Source organism: Cetorhinus maximus, chromosome 25, assembly GCF_964194155.1.
Source record: "Cetorhinus maximus chromosome 25, sCetMax3.hap1.1, whole genome shotgun sequence".
Taxonomy (NCBI): Eukaryota; Metazoa; Chordata; class Chondrichthyes; order Lamniformes; family Cetorhinidae; genus Cetorhinus; species Cetorhinus maximus.
In genome coordinates, this window is record NC_135903.1 from 14,739,699 (window position 1) to 14,755,198 (window position 15,500).

A 15,500-nucleotide genomic window follows, 5' to 3' on the forward strand; every position below is an offset into this window, starting at 1 on the left:
TTACACATTTGTGAGAAAGGCAGAACGTCTCTTTGGCTTGACAGCAGCATCCCGTTAATGGCAAATGCCGCTCATGTTGCTGCTGCATAGTAGCAGCATAAAACAGCTAGTTTCACCTGTTGCTCAAAATTTTTCAGATACCTTGCCCTTCCAGGGTAATCTGAGGTAGACCGCGCACTTTTCAGGACTGAAAGTGACAGCCTTAGGCCAGTTCATGAATTTGCACGATGTACAGCATGAAACGATCTGATCAAGGTAGCCATTGTCCTGCAGGATGCCTCTGATGCGCCCTATTTCGGCATCAAACTTGCATGGTGAGTCAACGGCTCAGGCCCTATTTATGAGGTTGCTGATAAGGCCAGTCTTAGTGCGTGGACCTGTAAGTGGAACTGTAAGAATCCCAACATGTACATTGACCATTTTATGGCAGATTTCTCAACTAGTATGTCAAGGGAAGGGAGTTCATTTGATTGCTCCATTTCAAAGGTGAATTTCAGTGCAGGATGGAGCTCATTAAGACATGTAAGGAAATAATTACATGCAGCTGAAGATTTAAATATAACAAACATATCATCCACGTATTGGAAATATGCAAGGGGTAGAAGGTTAGATGTCATTCCATCGAAGAGACATTCCTCATGGAACCCAACAAAGTTGTTTGCATGAGCTAGGTCTACCATCTATTTGGGTATACATGGTGTCGTTAATACTGAACTCAGCAATCACCATGCTTCTCCCACTGGCCAGAACAAGAATTAAGGCCAGCAGAAAAATGCAAATTCACCAAACACCAAGCATCTCCATAAGGGCAATTCATGGGCAAAGGGCTTAGGGCAAGCAGTTATAACTTCATAACTGAACTTATGAAGTTCATAAGTTCAATGAATACTGATTCAGGCAATAGTGGCAAGTCTAGATTTCCACAATATAATGCTGCAGTGCAAATGTCTATGGCTTCCTTAAGTGGAACATTGGTGAATAGGCTAGCAATGTCAAATGAGCATATGGACACAGCATTGCTATCGATATGCAAGTCCTGTATGGCCTTTGCAAATGTGAATGAATCCTTCACTGCTATATGGAAAACTTGCTCAAAACTGGTTCAAACAATTAGCCCAACCATTTGGCCAATTCATGTTGTGCAGAGCCGATCATAGAGAAGATAGGGTGTAAAGGGACATCACTTCTGTGTATCTTGGGCAGCCCATACACACGTGGACATAGCGAGCCGAAAGGACGAATAGATCAAGTCCAGCAAGCGTTTGGACATTTGCTAAATAACCTCAGCTGACAACCAATTTCAGATTGCCAGTTGGGTTCACAGTTTGGCACATTTGCATGTACTGGAAGCCACATATATTAATATACAGGGCCCTGTTCTTTGCAGACAGAAAGAACATGTATACACATTTGTGCCCCTTTCAGCTAAACAGGTGACATCCATTCCCTGGTTCATTCCTTAGGGCAATGCCTTGACCAATCAGGGTCAAGCTGCCTGGTTTAAATTTCAAACAATGTTGGGCAGTTAACTGTCAGTCACCATCAACTGGTGCATTCTCCATGGCAACGCCCCCATCAATCAGAATCCACTTGCCAATCAGCACTCTTCTCATACAGTATAAGTTGCTATTCCCTTTACAACTGGCATTCTTTCGAATTGTCTTGATGAGTGCAAGACGAAAAGCTTTGCCAAAAAATGTCTTTTTTCAACAATATTCAAGTTTTGTGCCGAGTGCTATTTGATCGTTGTGTGCTATACTTCATTGAAAGTGCCAGAGTTCAGCACCATAGTGTCTATATGCCAGCAATCACTGTGCTTCCCCCACTGGCCGGAACAAGAATTTAGGCCAGCAGGAAAATGCAAATCCACCAAACACCAAGAAGCTCCAACAGGGCAATTCATGGGCAAAGGGCTTAAGGCAAGCAGTATCTAACTACAGTCCAGATAGGATGGGGGAATAGGGGTTCTGATGGATTAAGAGCAGGGGAAGCATAGAGAACACAGGGTGGATGGAGATTGGGAAGTGGGTGTGTTGTGTCCTGAGAGTCTATATTCTGAACAATTACTGAGAAAGTCAAAGTCCCGTTTGCAACTGCTGCAAAGAACTTAGAAGCTGTACTAAGGTGCTTGGTGCCTAATAATTCATGGCAGAATTCCAAACTTTTGTGAAAGTCAAAGACTGCAAAGTTTTGCAATGAATGGAGATAAGTGTTGTCAAGTAAATATATGCACACAATGCATTTACCTGTCTTGTTTCCTGTGTAAGCCGACTTCTACTAAAGTTGGTATCATTAATATCTCGCCAGCTATTTCTATTAGACAACTCTGTTGTGAAGGGCTTTGGAATTCCTTTAAAGATGCGGTACAGTGCTATATATACATGCCTTTTCTTTAATCTTTTTACAAAGAATGCTATAGTCCTACCTGAGTAGGGTCTACCTCCCCTTGGATAATATTCAGAATTGCGATATAACAATGGTTAGTTTGTCTGTCTCTGCCAGTGGACACCATCACATTTTTCGGTTGCAACAATCTTCGCATGACGTCCAGAACTGTTGTTTTACGCACACTTGGGACCTAAGAAAAAAAATACATCAGGTTTTAGAAATGGAGTTGCCCCTTTTCACCTCTCACACTTAAACAGAATCACTTCAAAGTAGAAGCATATCCCTACCATCATCATATAGTCACCGAGAAATAAGAACCATAGAGACCCATTGCAGTCCGCAGAGGAGTCATATTGGACTCGAAACATTAACTTTGTTTCTCTCTCTACAATTGCTGCCAGACCTTCTGAGTTTTTCCAGCACTTTCTATCTTCAGTCCCATTAGAGTCTGAATTTGGAAATATATCTTAATTTTCACAAGCCTACAAAACAGTCTGATCTTTGTACTTTTAACATTAAGTTCCTTTCTCTATCAACATCCTAGGGTTGCCATTAACCAGAAACTAAGCTAGACCGGCCATAATAAATGCTATGGCTACAACAGCAGGAATGAGGCTGGGAACTCTGTGGCAAATAACTCACCTCCTGACACCCCAAAGCCTGTCCATCATCTACAAGGCACAAATCAGGCGTGTGATGGAACATTCTCCACTCGCCTGGATGAGTGTAGCTCCAGCAACACTCGAAGCTCAAAACTATTCATGACAAAGCAGCCCGCTTGACTGGTACCCCATCCATCACCTTTGACGCAGTGGCAGCAGTGTGTACCATCTACAAGATGCACTGTTGCAACTCTACAAGGCTCCTTCGACAGCACCTTCCAAACCCGTTACCACCTAGAAGGGCAGCAGATTCATGGGAATACCACCACCTGCAAGTTCCTCTCCAAGCCATAGACTTTCCTGACTTGTAACTATAATGACATTTGACATGCCCCCAAGACATGAAAACGATCATAAACTGTGTAAATCAAACTTTTTTTGCTTATTTTAAAATGGACTTTGCTGAACCATAAAATGGCTATTGCAGGTCACATGATTCACTAGATTAGCCAGTTTCTGGAAATTTCCAACAGCGGTTACAAGGACAAAAGAGTTCCACCCTCATCCTTGTGGGACCTCATACCTCATTGTAAGGATACATTATAATCCACAAAAACAGAGGACTAGCAGACAATATGGACCCCCCTAGCCCAGGTTATAACAAAGAGATAGACATGGAAACCCGTTATACATGCAGAGGCGCTAACAGCCACCATCTCACTGCTAAGGTGAACAATGGATTTTGGCCAGAAGCACAGAAACCATTTGTTAAGCTGCAATTAACTCATGAATGGGCAACATCACATTACCTGAGCTTCTAGCCTTTGGACAGCTTTTTAATATATTTCTAGCTTCATAAGGCACAAGGCAGTCTGCTGATTTAACCCCAACCTACAAATATCCAACAGCAGGACTCCAGGCTGTCCAAGCAGCCTGCAAGAAGCCCTCCCCAAAGCCTGGTTTTCTAGAAACCCCTGGCCACCGCCTGTCAATCAAGCCAAGTCTACATACCTCAACCTCATCTCACTGCGTCATCATCAACTTTAAAGAAATTTTACATTTCTGTCTTCAGCCAGGAACCCTCCCAAACGGGATCTTCTCCATGAAGGGACCCCCTCTGGATTCTGACTTTCTCAACTTTGGCAAACAGGTGAAATTATATCCATTTCTCTGGCTCTTTTTACTGTTAGGTTACTCATAGATGTAAAACCACTTTTTCCTATACCCTTACTCCATACTTGTGGGGCGTGCGAAGTGGCAATCATAGCTCCCACCGCCTCTGGGTTTGAATGTGTGAATAAACCAAACTTCCAATTTAACCCTGAGAATTTGCTGCAAGTCACTTAAAAATTGATTACACAAATAAAGGTTTTTTGGAATAAGCGCCACAGCCTATTTTTAAACAAAAGACACCTCTAGTTATGGGAAGACAGCGTGAAAATAAAGGAGTTCTCAGTCTTTCCCCTCTCTCCTGTCTGTAACACATTACTTCACTGTTGCTGGGTCAAAATCCTCAAATTCACTTCCTAACAGGACTGTGGGTGTACCTGCGCCACGTAGCCTGTAGTGGTTCAAGGCAACAGCTCAACGCCACCTTCTCAAGGGCAATTAAGGATGGGCAACAAATGCTGGCCTAGCCAGTGATGCCTACATCCTGCAAAAGAATAAAAATCCCTTCATTGAATTTTCTTGTATCATCAGTGTTGACATCAAGATTGAGGCATCAGTTAATCAACACTTCCTGATTTATCTCATCTTTTACTCTGTTCAACTTTGGCATGCGTCCAAATCTTCATCTGGTTTCCCAATGCAAAAAAAATGTCCACTCACACATGCACCAAACCTCAGATCAGTGAAAAAATAAACCAGTGGAACACTACAAAAGAAACAAATTGCACCTGCCAGAGCTGGCAACACAAAGAATGGTTATAAAAGGCATGGGCCTAGGAATACTAAAAGCACATTCCATAAATCTGCACCACAGACGTGTAGTTTAAAAAGTCTTTTTGCAGGATTGTACAAAGCAAACCTGTGTGCTTTTTACTTACTGAGGCATATGTACTGACTGAAGTCAACCAAGGACATCTGCAGTGAGTTCAAATCAGTGCTGATGTAACTGCCCAACCTTTGCTTAAGCTGATAGATCCTAGTTAAATTCTACTGTGTTTGCCGTTCAAATTTATTACTTATACAATTTGATAGGCTGCTTAGGGGGTATTAATATCCATGTTCATGACTAAGAAATAGCTTCCATCCTGCAGTACAGCTGAGCTCTTTAACAGTTGTGAGGAAACTAAACACAAACACTGTGGCAGATATTGATTATTTTCAGATATGGGACTATTAAAGATCCCTTTCAAGTGTGATTGGTTATGGTTAACCAATTATGGTTAATCGGCCCTGCCAGAAATCAGAGGAAGTAAGTTTTTTTAAAACTTATAAACTGGTAGAGATTTGCAAAACATTTGTAGTGAAATTAGTATCTTTATTGCAACAATACTTCTTTAAATCCCCACCCCATGCCATTCCATCCTTCCCATGCCATTCCCATTCAATTCCTTTAATCAGTCTCACATCATCCCCATCCCATCCCTTCTTCCTATGCCATTCCCATCTCCATGCTGACCCCCACCCCAAGCCGCTCTACCCCTCTTACTGGCCAGGGCACCAGGGGAACTTTCCTGCTCTTCTTCAGAATAATTCCATGGGATCTTTTATGCCCACCTGAGGTGCCTTGGTTTAATGTCTTATCTGAAAAATAGCACTTCTGACAGCACAGCACTGAGTGCCAGCCTGGATTTTGTGCTTCACATAGAAACTTTACAGTGCAGAAGGAGACCAGACCATTCGGCCCATCAAGTCTGCACTGGCTCGCTGAAAGAGCATTCTACCTAATCCCACTCCCCTGCCTTATCCCCGTAACCTTGCACATTCTTTCTTTTCAGATAGCAATCCAATTCCCTTTTGAATACCTCGATCGAACCTGCCTCCACCATCCTTTCAGGAAGTTTGTTCCAGACTCCAACCATTCTCTGCGTGAAAAATTTTTTCCTCACATCACATTTACTCCTTTTGTCAATTATTTTGAATCTGTGTCCTCTAGTTCTTGATGTTCTCTTGGAACAGTTTCTCACTATTTACCCTGTCCATTCCTCTCAGGATCTTGAATACCTCTATCAAGGATCCTCTAAGCCTTCTTTTCTCCAAGGAAAAAAGAGCCCCACTCTCTCCAATCTATCCTCATAGCTAAATTTATTTATCCCTGGAATAATTCTTGTGAATCTCCTCTGTACACTCGCCAATGCCTGCATATCCTTCCTCAAGTATGGCGCGCCCAGGACTGGATGCAGTACTCCAGATAAGGCTTAACTAGTGTCTTATACAAGTTTAACATGACCTTCTTACTCTTGTACTCAATGCACCTATTAATAAAATCTAGGATACCATATGCTTTATTGACTGCTCTCTCAACATGCTCTGCCATCTTCATTGACTTATGTACATAAACACCGAGGTCCCTTTGTTCCTGTACCTCCTTTACGGTTTCTCCCTTTATTTTACACTGTCACTCCACATTCTTCCTGCCAAAATGAATAACTTCACACTTCTCTGCATTGAACTTCATCTGCCATTTGTCTGCCCAATCCTGGAGCCACTCTATGATGCCCTTGACCCTGGAAACAGGGAGGAAACATACCATCCTGGAGTCACATCTACGGCCACAGAAATGCTCCTTGAACTATGGAATCCCCTACCACAATAGCACTTCCACTCTTCTAACTCCCCTCCTGTATAGCTGAGCCAGCTGTGGTGCCATGAAATTGGCTCTTGCTCTCAGAGGGCCCATCTCACTCACCAGTATCCAAAATGGAAAAGCGGTTAGAGAGCGAGATAACCTCAGGGGATTCCTGCACTACCTGCCTGTTTCTCTTAGATACTCTGGCAGTTGCCTATTTCCTCTCTGCCTGTGTACTTTTTAGCTGTAGTGTGACCACCTCTCTAAATATACTACCCACATAATCCTCAGCCTTGCGGATGCACCACAGTGACTCCAGCCGCCGCTCAAGTTCCGCAACCCAGAGCTCAAGTTTCTGCAGCTGGTGACACTTCCTGCAGATGTAGAGATGTAGTCATTGAGGGTACTTCGTGCCTGTACGACTTCCCACATCCCGCAGGATGTGCATCCCATACGGCCAAGCTGCACTGACATACCTTAAACATTACATGAAGTGTTTACTCACCTGCCACTCACCAATCACCTCCTCTTCTCCCCTTCACACTCTTTATGAAGTCTCGCTGTTTTCTGCCCCCCCTGCTCTTTATGAAGTCTTGCTCTTTTTTAAAATTAAGTCTCCCCGCGCTCTTTATAAATTAAGTCTCCCAGCTCTCCGCGCTCTTTTTAAAATTAAGGCTCTCCACTCTCTGCACTTCTCTGGAGTGGGTCATGAACCCACAAACCTTGCAACTCAGGCAAGAATGATACCAACTGATCCAGAGCTAATACCATGGAGCAACCAGTCACACCAAGTAAACCTGAGGCTCTGAAGTCAAATTTTAAAAATAGTATTTAAATATATGCAAGGCTCTGTTCTCCACTCAGGTTCCAGTGGAAAGATACCCAGTTCTCACCTCTCTCATTATTGTAATCTTTCATCCTTGGTCTGGTGACGAATCCATATTATATGTTCTATATGGCTTCAATGGCCTTTCTTGAACAGGACATGCAAACTGCACGGAGTTCTACAGATGCAGGTATCATTTTCTCTCCTGCTGCAACAGTGATATGCTACAAGAGGAGTCAGGTGTCTCCCAAAGGAGTTCAATTTACTATAGTATTGGGAAGGGGTTGGTGGGGGGAAGGCTAAGATGCAACATTTGTCTGGTGAACAATCCAGTAACCAAACCGCTCCTGAAGCCTCCTCCAGCTGCCTTGAACTTGGAGCTGGGTCACCCGACCTTACTCCCAAAGGGAGATGGGGCATACTTGGACAGCTTGTCCACCATGCTAAGGTGGAAACAGCAATGCAGCCCAGCGGCATCCTCCCCACCACCACCACCAACCATCCCACCCATGCATTGTGCCCCCTCCTCCACCCCCAATCCCTCCAGCCAGGATAACTTTGTTGTTGGGTTCCACTAAACTTGTGCTGTTCTTTGTCTCCACCAAATTCCCCCAGCTCGATTACTGACCACCAACTGTTGAGAGCCGCACATGCATCACATGCTCCAGTTCTCCACACCACACCGCTCCCCCCTGACCCCCCCCACTCCCCCAGGTGCCTCCTTGCGTATGAAGAATTATACAATGCAAGTTAACAGTTTTAAAAGTAACTCAAAGTTCATTAACATGTAGCCTGACACACAGACCGCATAAATCAATTTGCAACTCCTTCTGGCTGAAAACGTGAGAATGCTATTAATTGAGCCAAACTAATACGCATACTTTTCATTGTGGTGCACCAGTAAATTCATTAGTTTCTTTGCCACCAGCAGGCCGGTCACTTCTGGACCAGTGTGTACCCATTCTTCCAGAAAATGCAAGTCAGGCAATCTGCTTCCCCAAATCTCTCAGTAATATTATTATTTTGTCCAATGGCCAATATTAGGAAAATTTATATTTTCTTTTACAGACAACAACCAGGCCAAAGTTTGAGCATATATTTGGAAACTTGCCTTCTAAATGGACCCTTTCTATAACATGTATACAAAAAAAGAACAGGAAGCTGGACTAAAGTTTCAGAGTGAAGTCTGCCTTCTATGAGGATTGTACAAGCAGGAAAGCTATGACATTTTATGCCTTACATATAACCTAAGTCAGTTTTTACTTTTAACATTACTAGATTTATAGGCATTCAAGTCTTCACGTCAGCCCAAAACTATTGACTGCCTCTAGCTGATCTCCCACTTAGGAGCCTTCATTGGCAGTGTGATGCCTTCATACGCAAAAACATCCAGTTCTTCACAATCTACTCTGCAGATTTCAGGCATATTCCAGACCTTAACATCTGCTGTAACCAAAAATTATTCTTAAAACATGCTAAATTGGTACATTGCAGGTCCTCTTATGGTGACTGCGGTTTGCTAACCGAATCACCCATGCCACGCCACCCACCCAACGCTTTGATCTTCTGCAATTTTGCAATGAGTCTTTGAAAGGAGCTAAATGAAACATCAGAAATCCCAAACACCAAATAAAAAGAGCTTCAAACACACAACACAGAAGACTAAAATACACCACGCTCTGGCATACCCACATGGAAAGCAGGTTTCTTGCACATTTTTGTGTTTCTGCAACATCTTAGATGAATATAACTGTATATTAAATATTTGCCAATTAAAATCATGTCCTGCATAAGCATTCAGGATCCAGTACTAGTGCTTTAAATGCTATGGCAGAAACTGCCTTGAAGCCTTAGGGTGGTTTATGATGTTAAAGGTGCTATATAAATGCAAGTTGCTATTGAGTCTGGGACACAATGATCTATAAAAGAGGTGGGAAAGGACAGGCAAGAGGCAGAAATTTCTTGGGAGCAGGGGTGAGCAGTAATTTTAGTGTAGCATAAAAGGAGATAGATCCAGCAGGGTAGCATCATCCTCTGAATGCCTGCTGCTCCCAGCAGTATACCAGTGTTCAGAACAGTGGAGCTGCAGACATGGGACTCAAAGGAATATTCCAGGCTAGGTTCAAGGCACAAAAAAAATTTAGCTGCTATGAAACTGGCCCATTTATACAGGAAGCCCATTTTAAATTTTTTCACCTTTGAAGCAAGCTTAGCATTCATGCAGGAGGCACCGGAAATGACAACGGCAAACTCAGCCCTGTCAACCCTGCCAAGTCCTCCTTACTAACATCTGGGGGCTTGTGCCAAAATTAGGATAGCTGTCTCACAGGCTAGTCAAGCAACAGCCTTATAGAGTCATATACAGAGAATCATAGCTTACAGATCAAGTCCCAGACACCACCATCACCATCCTTGGTATGTCCTGTCCCACCAGCAGAACAGGCCCATCAGAGGTGGCGGCACAGTGGTATGCAGTTGGGAGGGAGTTGCCCTGGGACCCTCAACATCAACTTCAAACCTCATGAAGTCTCACGACAACTCATCAAAATGGGCAAGGAAACTTTCTGCTGATTACCACATACCGTTCCCCCCTCAGCTGATGAATCAGTACTCCTCCATGTTGAACACCGCTTGTAGCAAGCGCAGAGTGGCAAGGGCGCAGAATGTGCTCTAGGTGGGGGACTTCAACGTCCAGCACAAAGAGTGGTTCAGCAGCACCACTACTGACCGACCTGCCCGAGTCCTAAAGAACATAGCTGCTAGACTGAGTCCGCAGCAGGTGGTGAGGATCCCAACAAGAGGGAAAAAAATACTTCACCTCATCCTCACCAACCTGCCTGCTGCAGATACATCTGTCCATGACAGCGTCGGTAAGAGTGACCACCAAACATTCCTTGTGGAGACAAAGTCCTGTCTTCACATTGAGGATGCCCTCCACTGTGTTGTGTGGCACTATCACCGTGCTAAATGGCACAGATTTCAAACAAGACTGAACAACCATGAGATGCTGTGGGCCATCAGCAGCAGCAGAATTGTACTCAACCACATGGTCTGGCATATCCCCCACTCTACCATTACCACCAAGCCAGGGGATCAACCCTGGTTCAATGAAGAGCGGAGGGCATGCCAGGAGCAGCACCAGGAATACCTAAAAACGAGGTGTCAACCTGGGGGAGCTGCAACATAGGACTACTTGCATGACAAAAAGAAAGTGACAGACAGAGCCAAGTGATTCCACACCCAACGAGTCAGGTCTAAGATAAAAGCAAAATACTGCGGATGCTGGAAATCTGAAAGAAAAATAGAAAATGCTGGAAAACCTCAGCAAGTCTGGCAGCATCTATGGACAGAGAAACAGAGCCTACTCGAGTCTGTATGACTCTTTTTCAGAGTTCTAAAGAAGTTATACGAACTTGAAACACTGGCTCTGTTTCTCTCTGGAGATGCTGCCAGACGTGCTAAGTTTTTCCAGCATTTTCTGCTTTTAATTCAGATCCAAGCTCTGCAGTCCTGACACATCCAGTTGTGAATGGTAATGGACAATTAAACAACTCACTGGAGGAGGCTCCACAAATATCCCCATCTCAATGATGGGGGAGCCCAGCACATCATTGCAAAAGATAAGGCTGAAGCATTTGCTACAAACTTCAGCCAGAAGTGCCAAGCGAATGATCTATCTCGGCCTCCTCCGGAGGTCCCAAGCATCACATGGGATGCCCACATACCACGAATGAATTTTTAAAAAAGTCTTCAACCAATTCAATTCACTCCACGTGATATCAAGAAACAGTTGAAAGCACCGGATACTACAAAGGCTATGGGCCCTGACAATATTCCGGCAATAATACTGAAGACTTGTGCTCCAGAACTTGCCGCACTTGTAGCCAAGCTGTTCCAGTGCAGCTACAACACTGGCATCTACTCGGCAATGTGGAAAATTGCCCAGGAATGTCCTGTGCACAAAAAGCTGGACAAATCCAACCCAGCCAATTACCGCTCCATTAGTCTACTCTTCATCATCAGTAAAGTGATGGAAGGGGTCATCAACAGTGCTACCAAGCGGCAAGAGGCACTTGCTTAACAATAACCTGCTCACTGACGCTCAGTTTGGCTTCTGCCAGGGCCACTCAGCTCCTGGCCTCATTACAGCCTTGGTTCAAACGTGGACAAAAGAGGAAGCTCCTGAAGTGAGGTGAGAGTGACTGCCCTTGACATCAAAACAGCATTTGACTGAGTGTGGCATTTAAAGCCCTAGCAAAAGCAGAGTCAATGGGAATGGGTGGGGGGCGGGAGGGAACTCTCCACTGGTTGGAGTCATACCTAGCACAAAGGAAGATGCTTGTGGTTGTTGGTCAGTCATTTCAGATCCAGGACATCACTGCAGGAGTTCCTCAGGGTACTGTCCTTGGCCCATCCATCTTCAGCTGCTTCATCAATAACCTTCCTTCCATCATAAGGTCAAAAGTAGGGATTCTCGCTGAAGATTGCACAATGTTCAGCACCATTCACGGTTCCTCAGATACTGAAACAGTCCATGCCCAAATGCAGCAAGACCTGGACAATATCCAGGCTTAGCTGACAAATGGCTAGTAACAGTTGTGCCACAGAAGTGTCAGGCAATGACCATCTCCAACAAGAGAGAATCCAACCATCGCCCCTGAACATTCAATGGCATTACCATAACTGAATCCTCCACTATCCACATCCTGGGGGTTACCATTGACCAGAAACTGAACTGGACTAGCCATATAAATACTGTGACTACAAGAGCAGGTCATAGGAATCCTGCGGCAAGTAACTCACCTCCTGACTCCCCAAAGCCTGTCCACCATCCACAAGACACAAGTCAGGAGTGTGATGGAATACTCTCCACTCGCCTGGATGAGTGCAGCTTCAGCAACGCTCAAAAAGCTCGACAGCATCAGGACAAAGCAGCCCGCTTGATTGGCACCACTTCCACAAACATTCACTCCCTCCACCACCACCGCACATTAAAAGCAGTGTGTACCATCCACAAGATGCGCTGCAGCAACTCACCTAGCCTCCTGAGACAGCACCTTCCAAACCAGGACCACTACCATCTAGAAGGACAAGGGCAACAGATGCATGGGAACACAATCAACTGCAAGTTCCCCTCCAAGTCACTCGCCACCTGATTTGGAAATATATCGCCGTTCCTTCACTGACGCTGGGTCAAAATCCTGGTACTCCCTTCCTAACAGTACTCTGGGTGTACCTACACCACATGGACTAAGGCGGTTCAAGAAGGCAGCTCACCACCATCTTCTCAAGGGCAATTAAGAATGGGCAATAAATGCTGATCTAGCCAGCAATGCTGGCATCCCATGAATAAATAGAAAAATTATAGACACAGCAAAGCTGCTTTCGTGTCAGTAAGCCACCAAATGTAAGCCACTAACTGTTCCCATAGCTTGTGAAGGTCACAATATTTGATATAAAATTAGCACCATTGAATCAAATAGATGTAATCACAAATTAAATATTACAGTGGTGCACATATCCCAAGAATGTATAGAAACATATAATAATCATTTAAATGTGAGGCTAATCACAGCAAATATGTATTATCAATCAACACGTACCGACTGATCTGTAGTAAGTGGAGTGTAACCCGTCATAAGGAAATGAAGCCTTGGAGTGGGAATGAGGGATGCAATCAGTCCAATCAGATCATTGTTCATGTATCCAGGATACCTCAATGTTGTAGTACTTGCAGACATGATGGTGGAAACCTATTAAAGAAAACACATAACAACATTGCAAGGTCACAATGCAGCTACACAGTGATACGTGAAATTGAAGAGTGCTTTCCAGTAGACCATTTTAACCCAGCAAAAATACTAGTTTAGTGCACCTTAATTAAAGAAACCGAATTAATGGCAATGGTCGTGCTGGCAGACTGTAACTGTAAACACCCATTCCTCATCAGAACAAATGTAAAAATATGTACAGGACCATAAAAAGTGGTGTGGTAATTCTGGATGCTCCTGATAAAATTTTTGTTTCGCAGGGCCTTTTTGTTGCACTACACAGCCCCTTCAAGATTACCACATGGCCACCCATGCCCACAGAACATGCTTTCAAGTTCTTCCCATGATAGCCGCTTCCCTATGCATTCTGTTCCACGTTTGTGGCGGCACTGATTAGGAAAGACATTGTAGTGTTGGAAAGATGAATGTCTTTAAGGGGGCAAGGACAGAAACCAAAACAAAAATCGCTGGTAAAACTCAGCAGGTCTGACAGAATCCGTGGAGAGAAAGACAGAGTTAACGTTTTGAGTCCGTATGACTCTTCATCAGAACTAAACAGGAATAGAAATGTGGTGAAATATAAGCTGTTTAAGGGGGGGTTGGACAGATGAAGCTGGTTAGAGGGCCAGTGAAACATGGAGGCAAAGGAGAGATTGCCAAAGATGTCATAAACAGAAGGTCAAAGGGGTGTTGACGGTGGTGATATTAGCTAAAGGATGTGCTAATGGTGACAGTAAGGGTGGAAAGCAGGATGAGCAAGTGACAGATGGCCCTAGTGGTGGTGGGGTGGGGGGAGGGGATGGAAAGAGGCTAAACGGTGGGCATAAAACAACGATGGAAATAAATTTTAAAAATAACAGAAATTGGTGGGAAAAGAAAAATATATTTAAAAAATATAATAAAAATAAAAATAAGAAAAATATATATAATAGTAATTAGAAAAAAGGGATCAAAAAGGGGTGAGGATGGAGGAAGTTGTTGAACTCAATGTTAAGTCCGGAAGGCTCTAAAGCGCTTAATCGGAAGATTAGCTGCTGTTCCTCCAGTTTGCGTTGAGCTTCAATGGAGATTGCAGCAGGCCAAGGATGGACATGTGGGCATGAGAGCAGGGTGGTGTGTTGAAATGGCAAGCGACAGGAAGGTCTGGGTCATGCTTGCGGACAGACTAAAGGTGCTCTGCAAAGCGGTCACTGAGTCTGCGTTTGGTCTCTCCAATGTAGAGACCATCACATTGGGAGCAGCGAATGCAATAGACTAAATTGAGGGAAGTGCAAGTGCTTCACTTGAAAGGGGTGTTTGGGCCCTTGGATGGTGAGGAGGGGGGAAGTAAAGGGGTAGGTGTTGCACCTTCTGCGGTTGCATGGGAAGGTACCGTGGGAGGGGGTTGAGGTGTAGGGGGTGATGGAGGTGTGGACCAGGGTATCTTGGAGGGAACAGTCCCTATGGAATGCCGACAGGAGGGGTGAAGGGAAGATGTGTTTGGTGGTGGCATCATACTGGAGTTGGCGGAAATGGCGGAGGCTGATCCTTTGAACGCGGAGGCTAGTGGGGTGGTAAGTGAGGACAAGGGGGACCCTATCATGGTTCTGGGAGGTAGAGGAAGGTGTTAGGGCAGATGCGTGGGAGATGGGTCGGATACGGTTGAGGGCCCTGTCAACCACGGTGGGTGGAAAACCTCGGTTAAAGGAGAAGGAAGACATGTCAGAAGAACTGTTTTGGAAAGTGGCATCATCAGAACAGATGCAAAGAGGACAGAAACCGTTTGATTAGAGTTGAGAGGCTAAAAGAGTACGATCACATTCCTGAGGTATTCTATAGACATCCAAACAGAGATAGTGGACCAAATCTGCAAGGAAATCCCACTTATATGCAAGAACCATAGAGTGGTGATGTTCAGGGACTTTAATTAGCCAAAAATCAATTGGGATAGTGCTAAAGTAAAGGGTAAAGAGGAGGAGTTACTGAACTGTGTTCAGGAGAACTTCCTTATCAGTATGTTCTCAGCCCAACTAGAAAAGGAGGCATTGCTGGATCTGGTGCTGAGAAATGAGGTGGCCAAGCGTCTATGGTAAGAATGATCACCGAATCATAAAGTTTAGATTAGTAATGCAATAGAGCAAGGAACAATCTAAAGTAGAACGTCTAAATTGGAAGAGGGTTAATTTCAATGGGATGAG

The 15,500-nt window shown here is 44.3% G+C and overlaps 1 protein-coding gene across 1 annotated transcript in view; it reads right to left on the bottom strand.

Annotated features, from left to right (window-relative positions):
* tubg1 (tubulin, gamma 1) overlaps nt 1-15,500 on the bottom strand; it is a 61,053-nt gene that overhangs the window by 10,333 nt on the left and 35,220 nt on the right. The window contains exons 8-9 of the mRNA XM_078529131.1: nt 13,156-13,305; nt 2,426-2,578 (exon numbers count right to left, since the gene is read on the bottom strand). Coding sequence (XP_078385257.1) covers nt 2,426-2,578; nt 13,156-13,305 — 303 coding nt within the window. The remainder of the gene's footprint in view (nt 1-2,425; nt 2,579-13,155; nt 13,306-15,500) is intronic.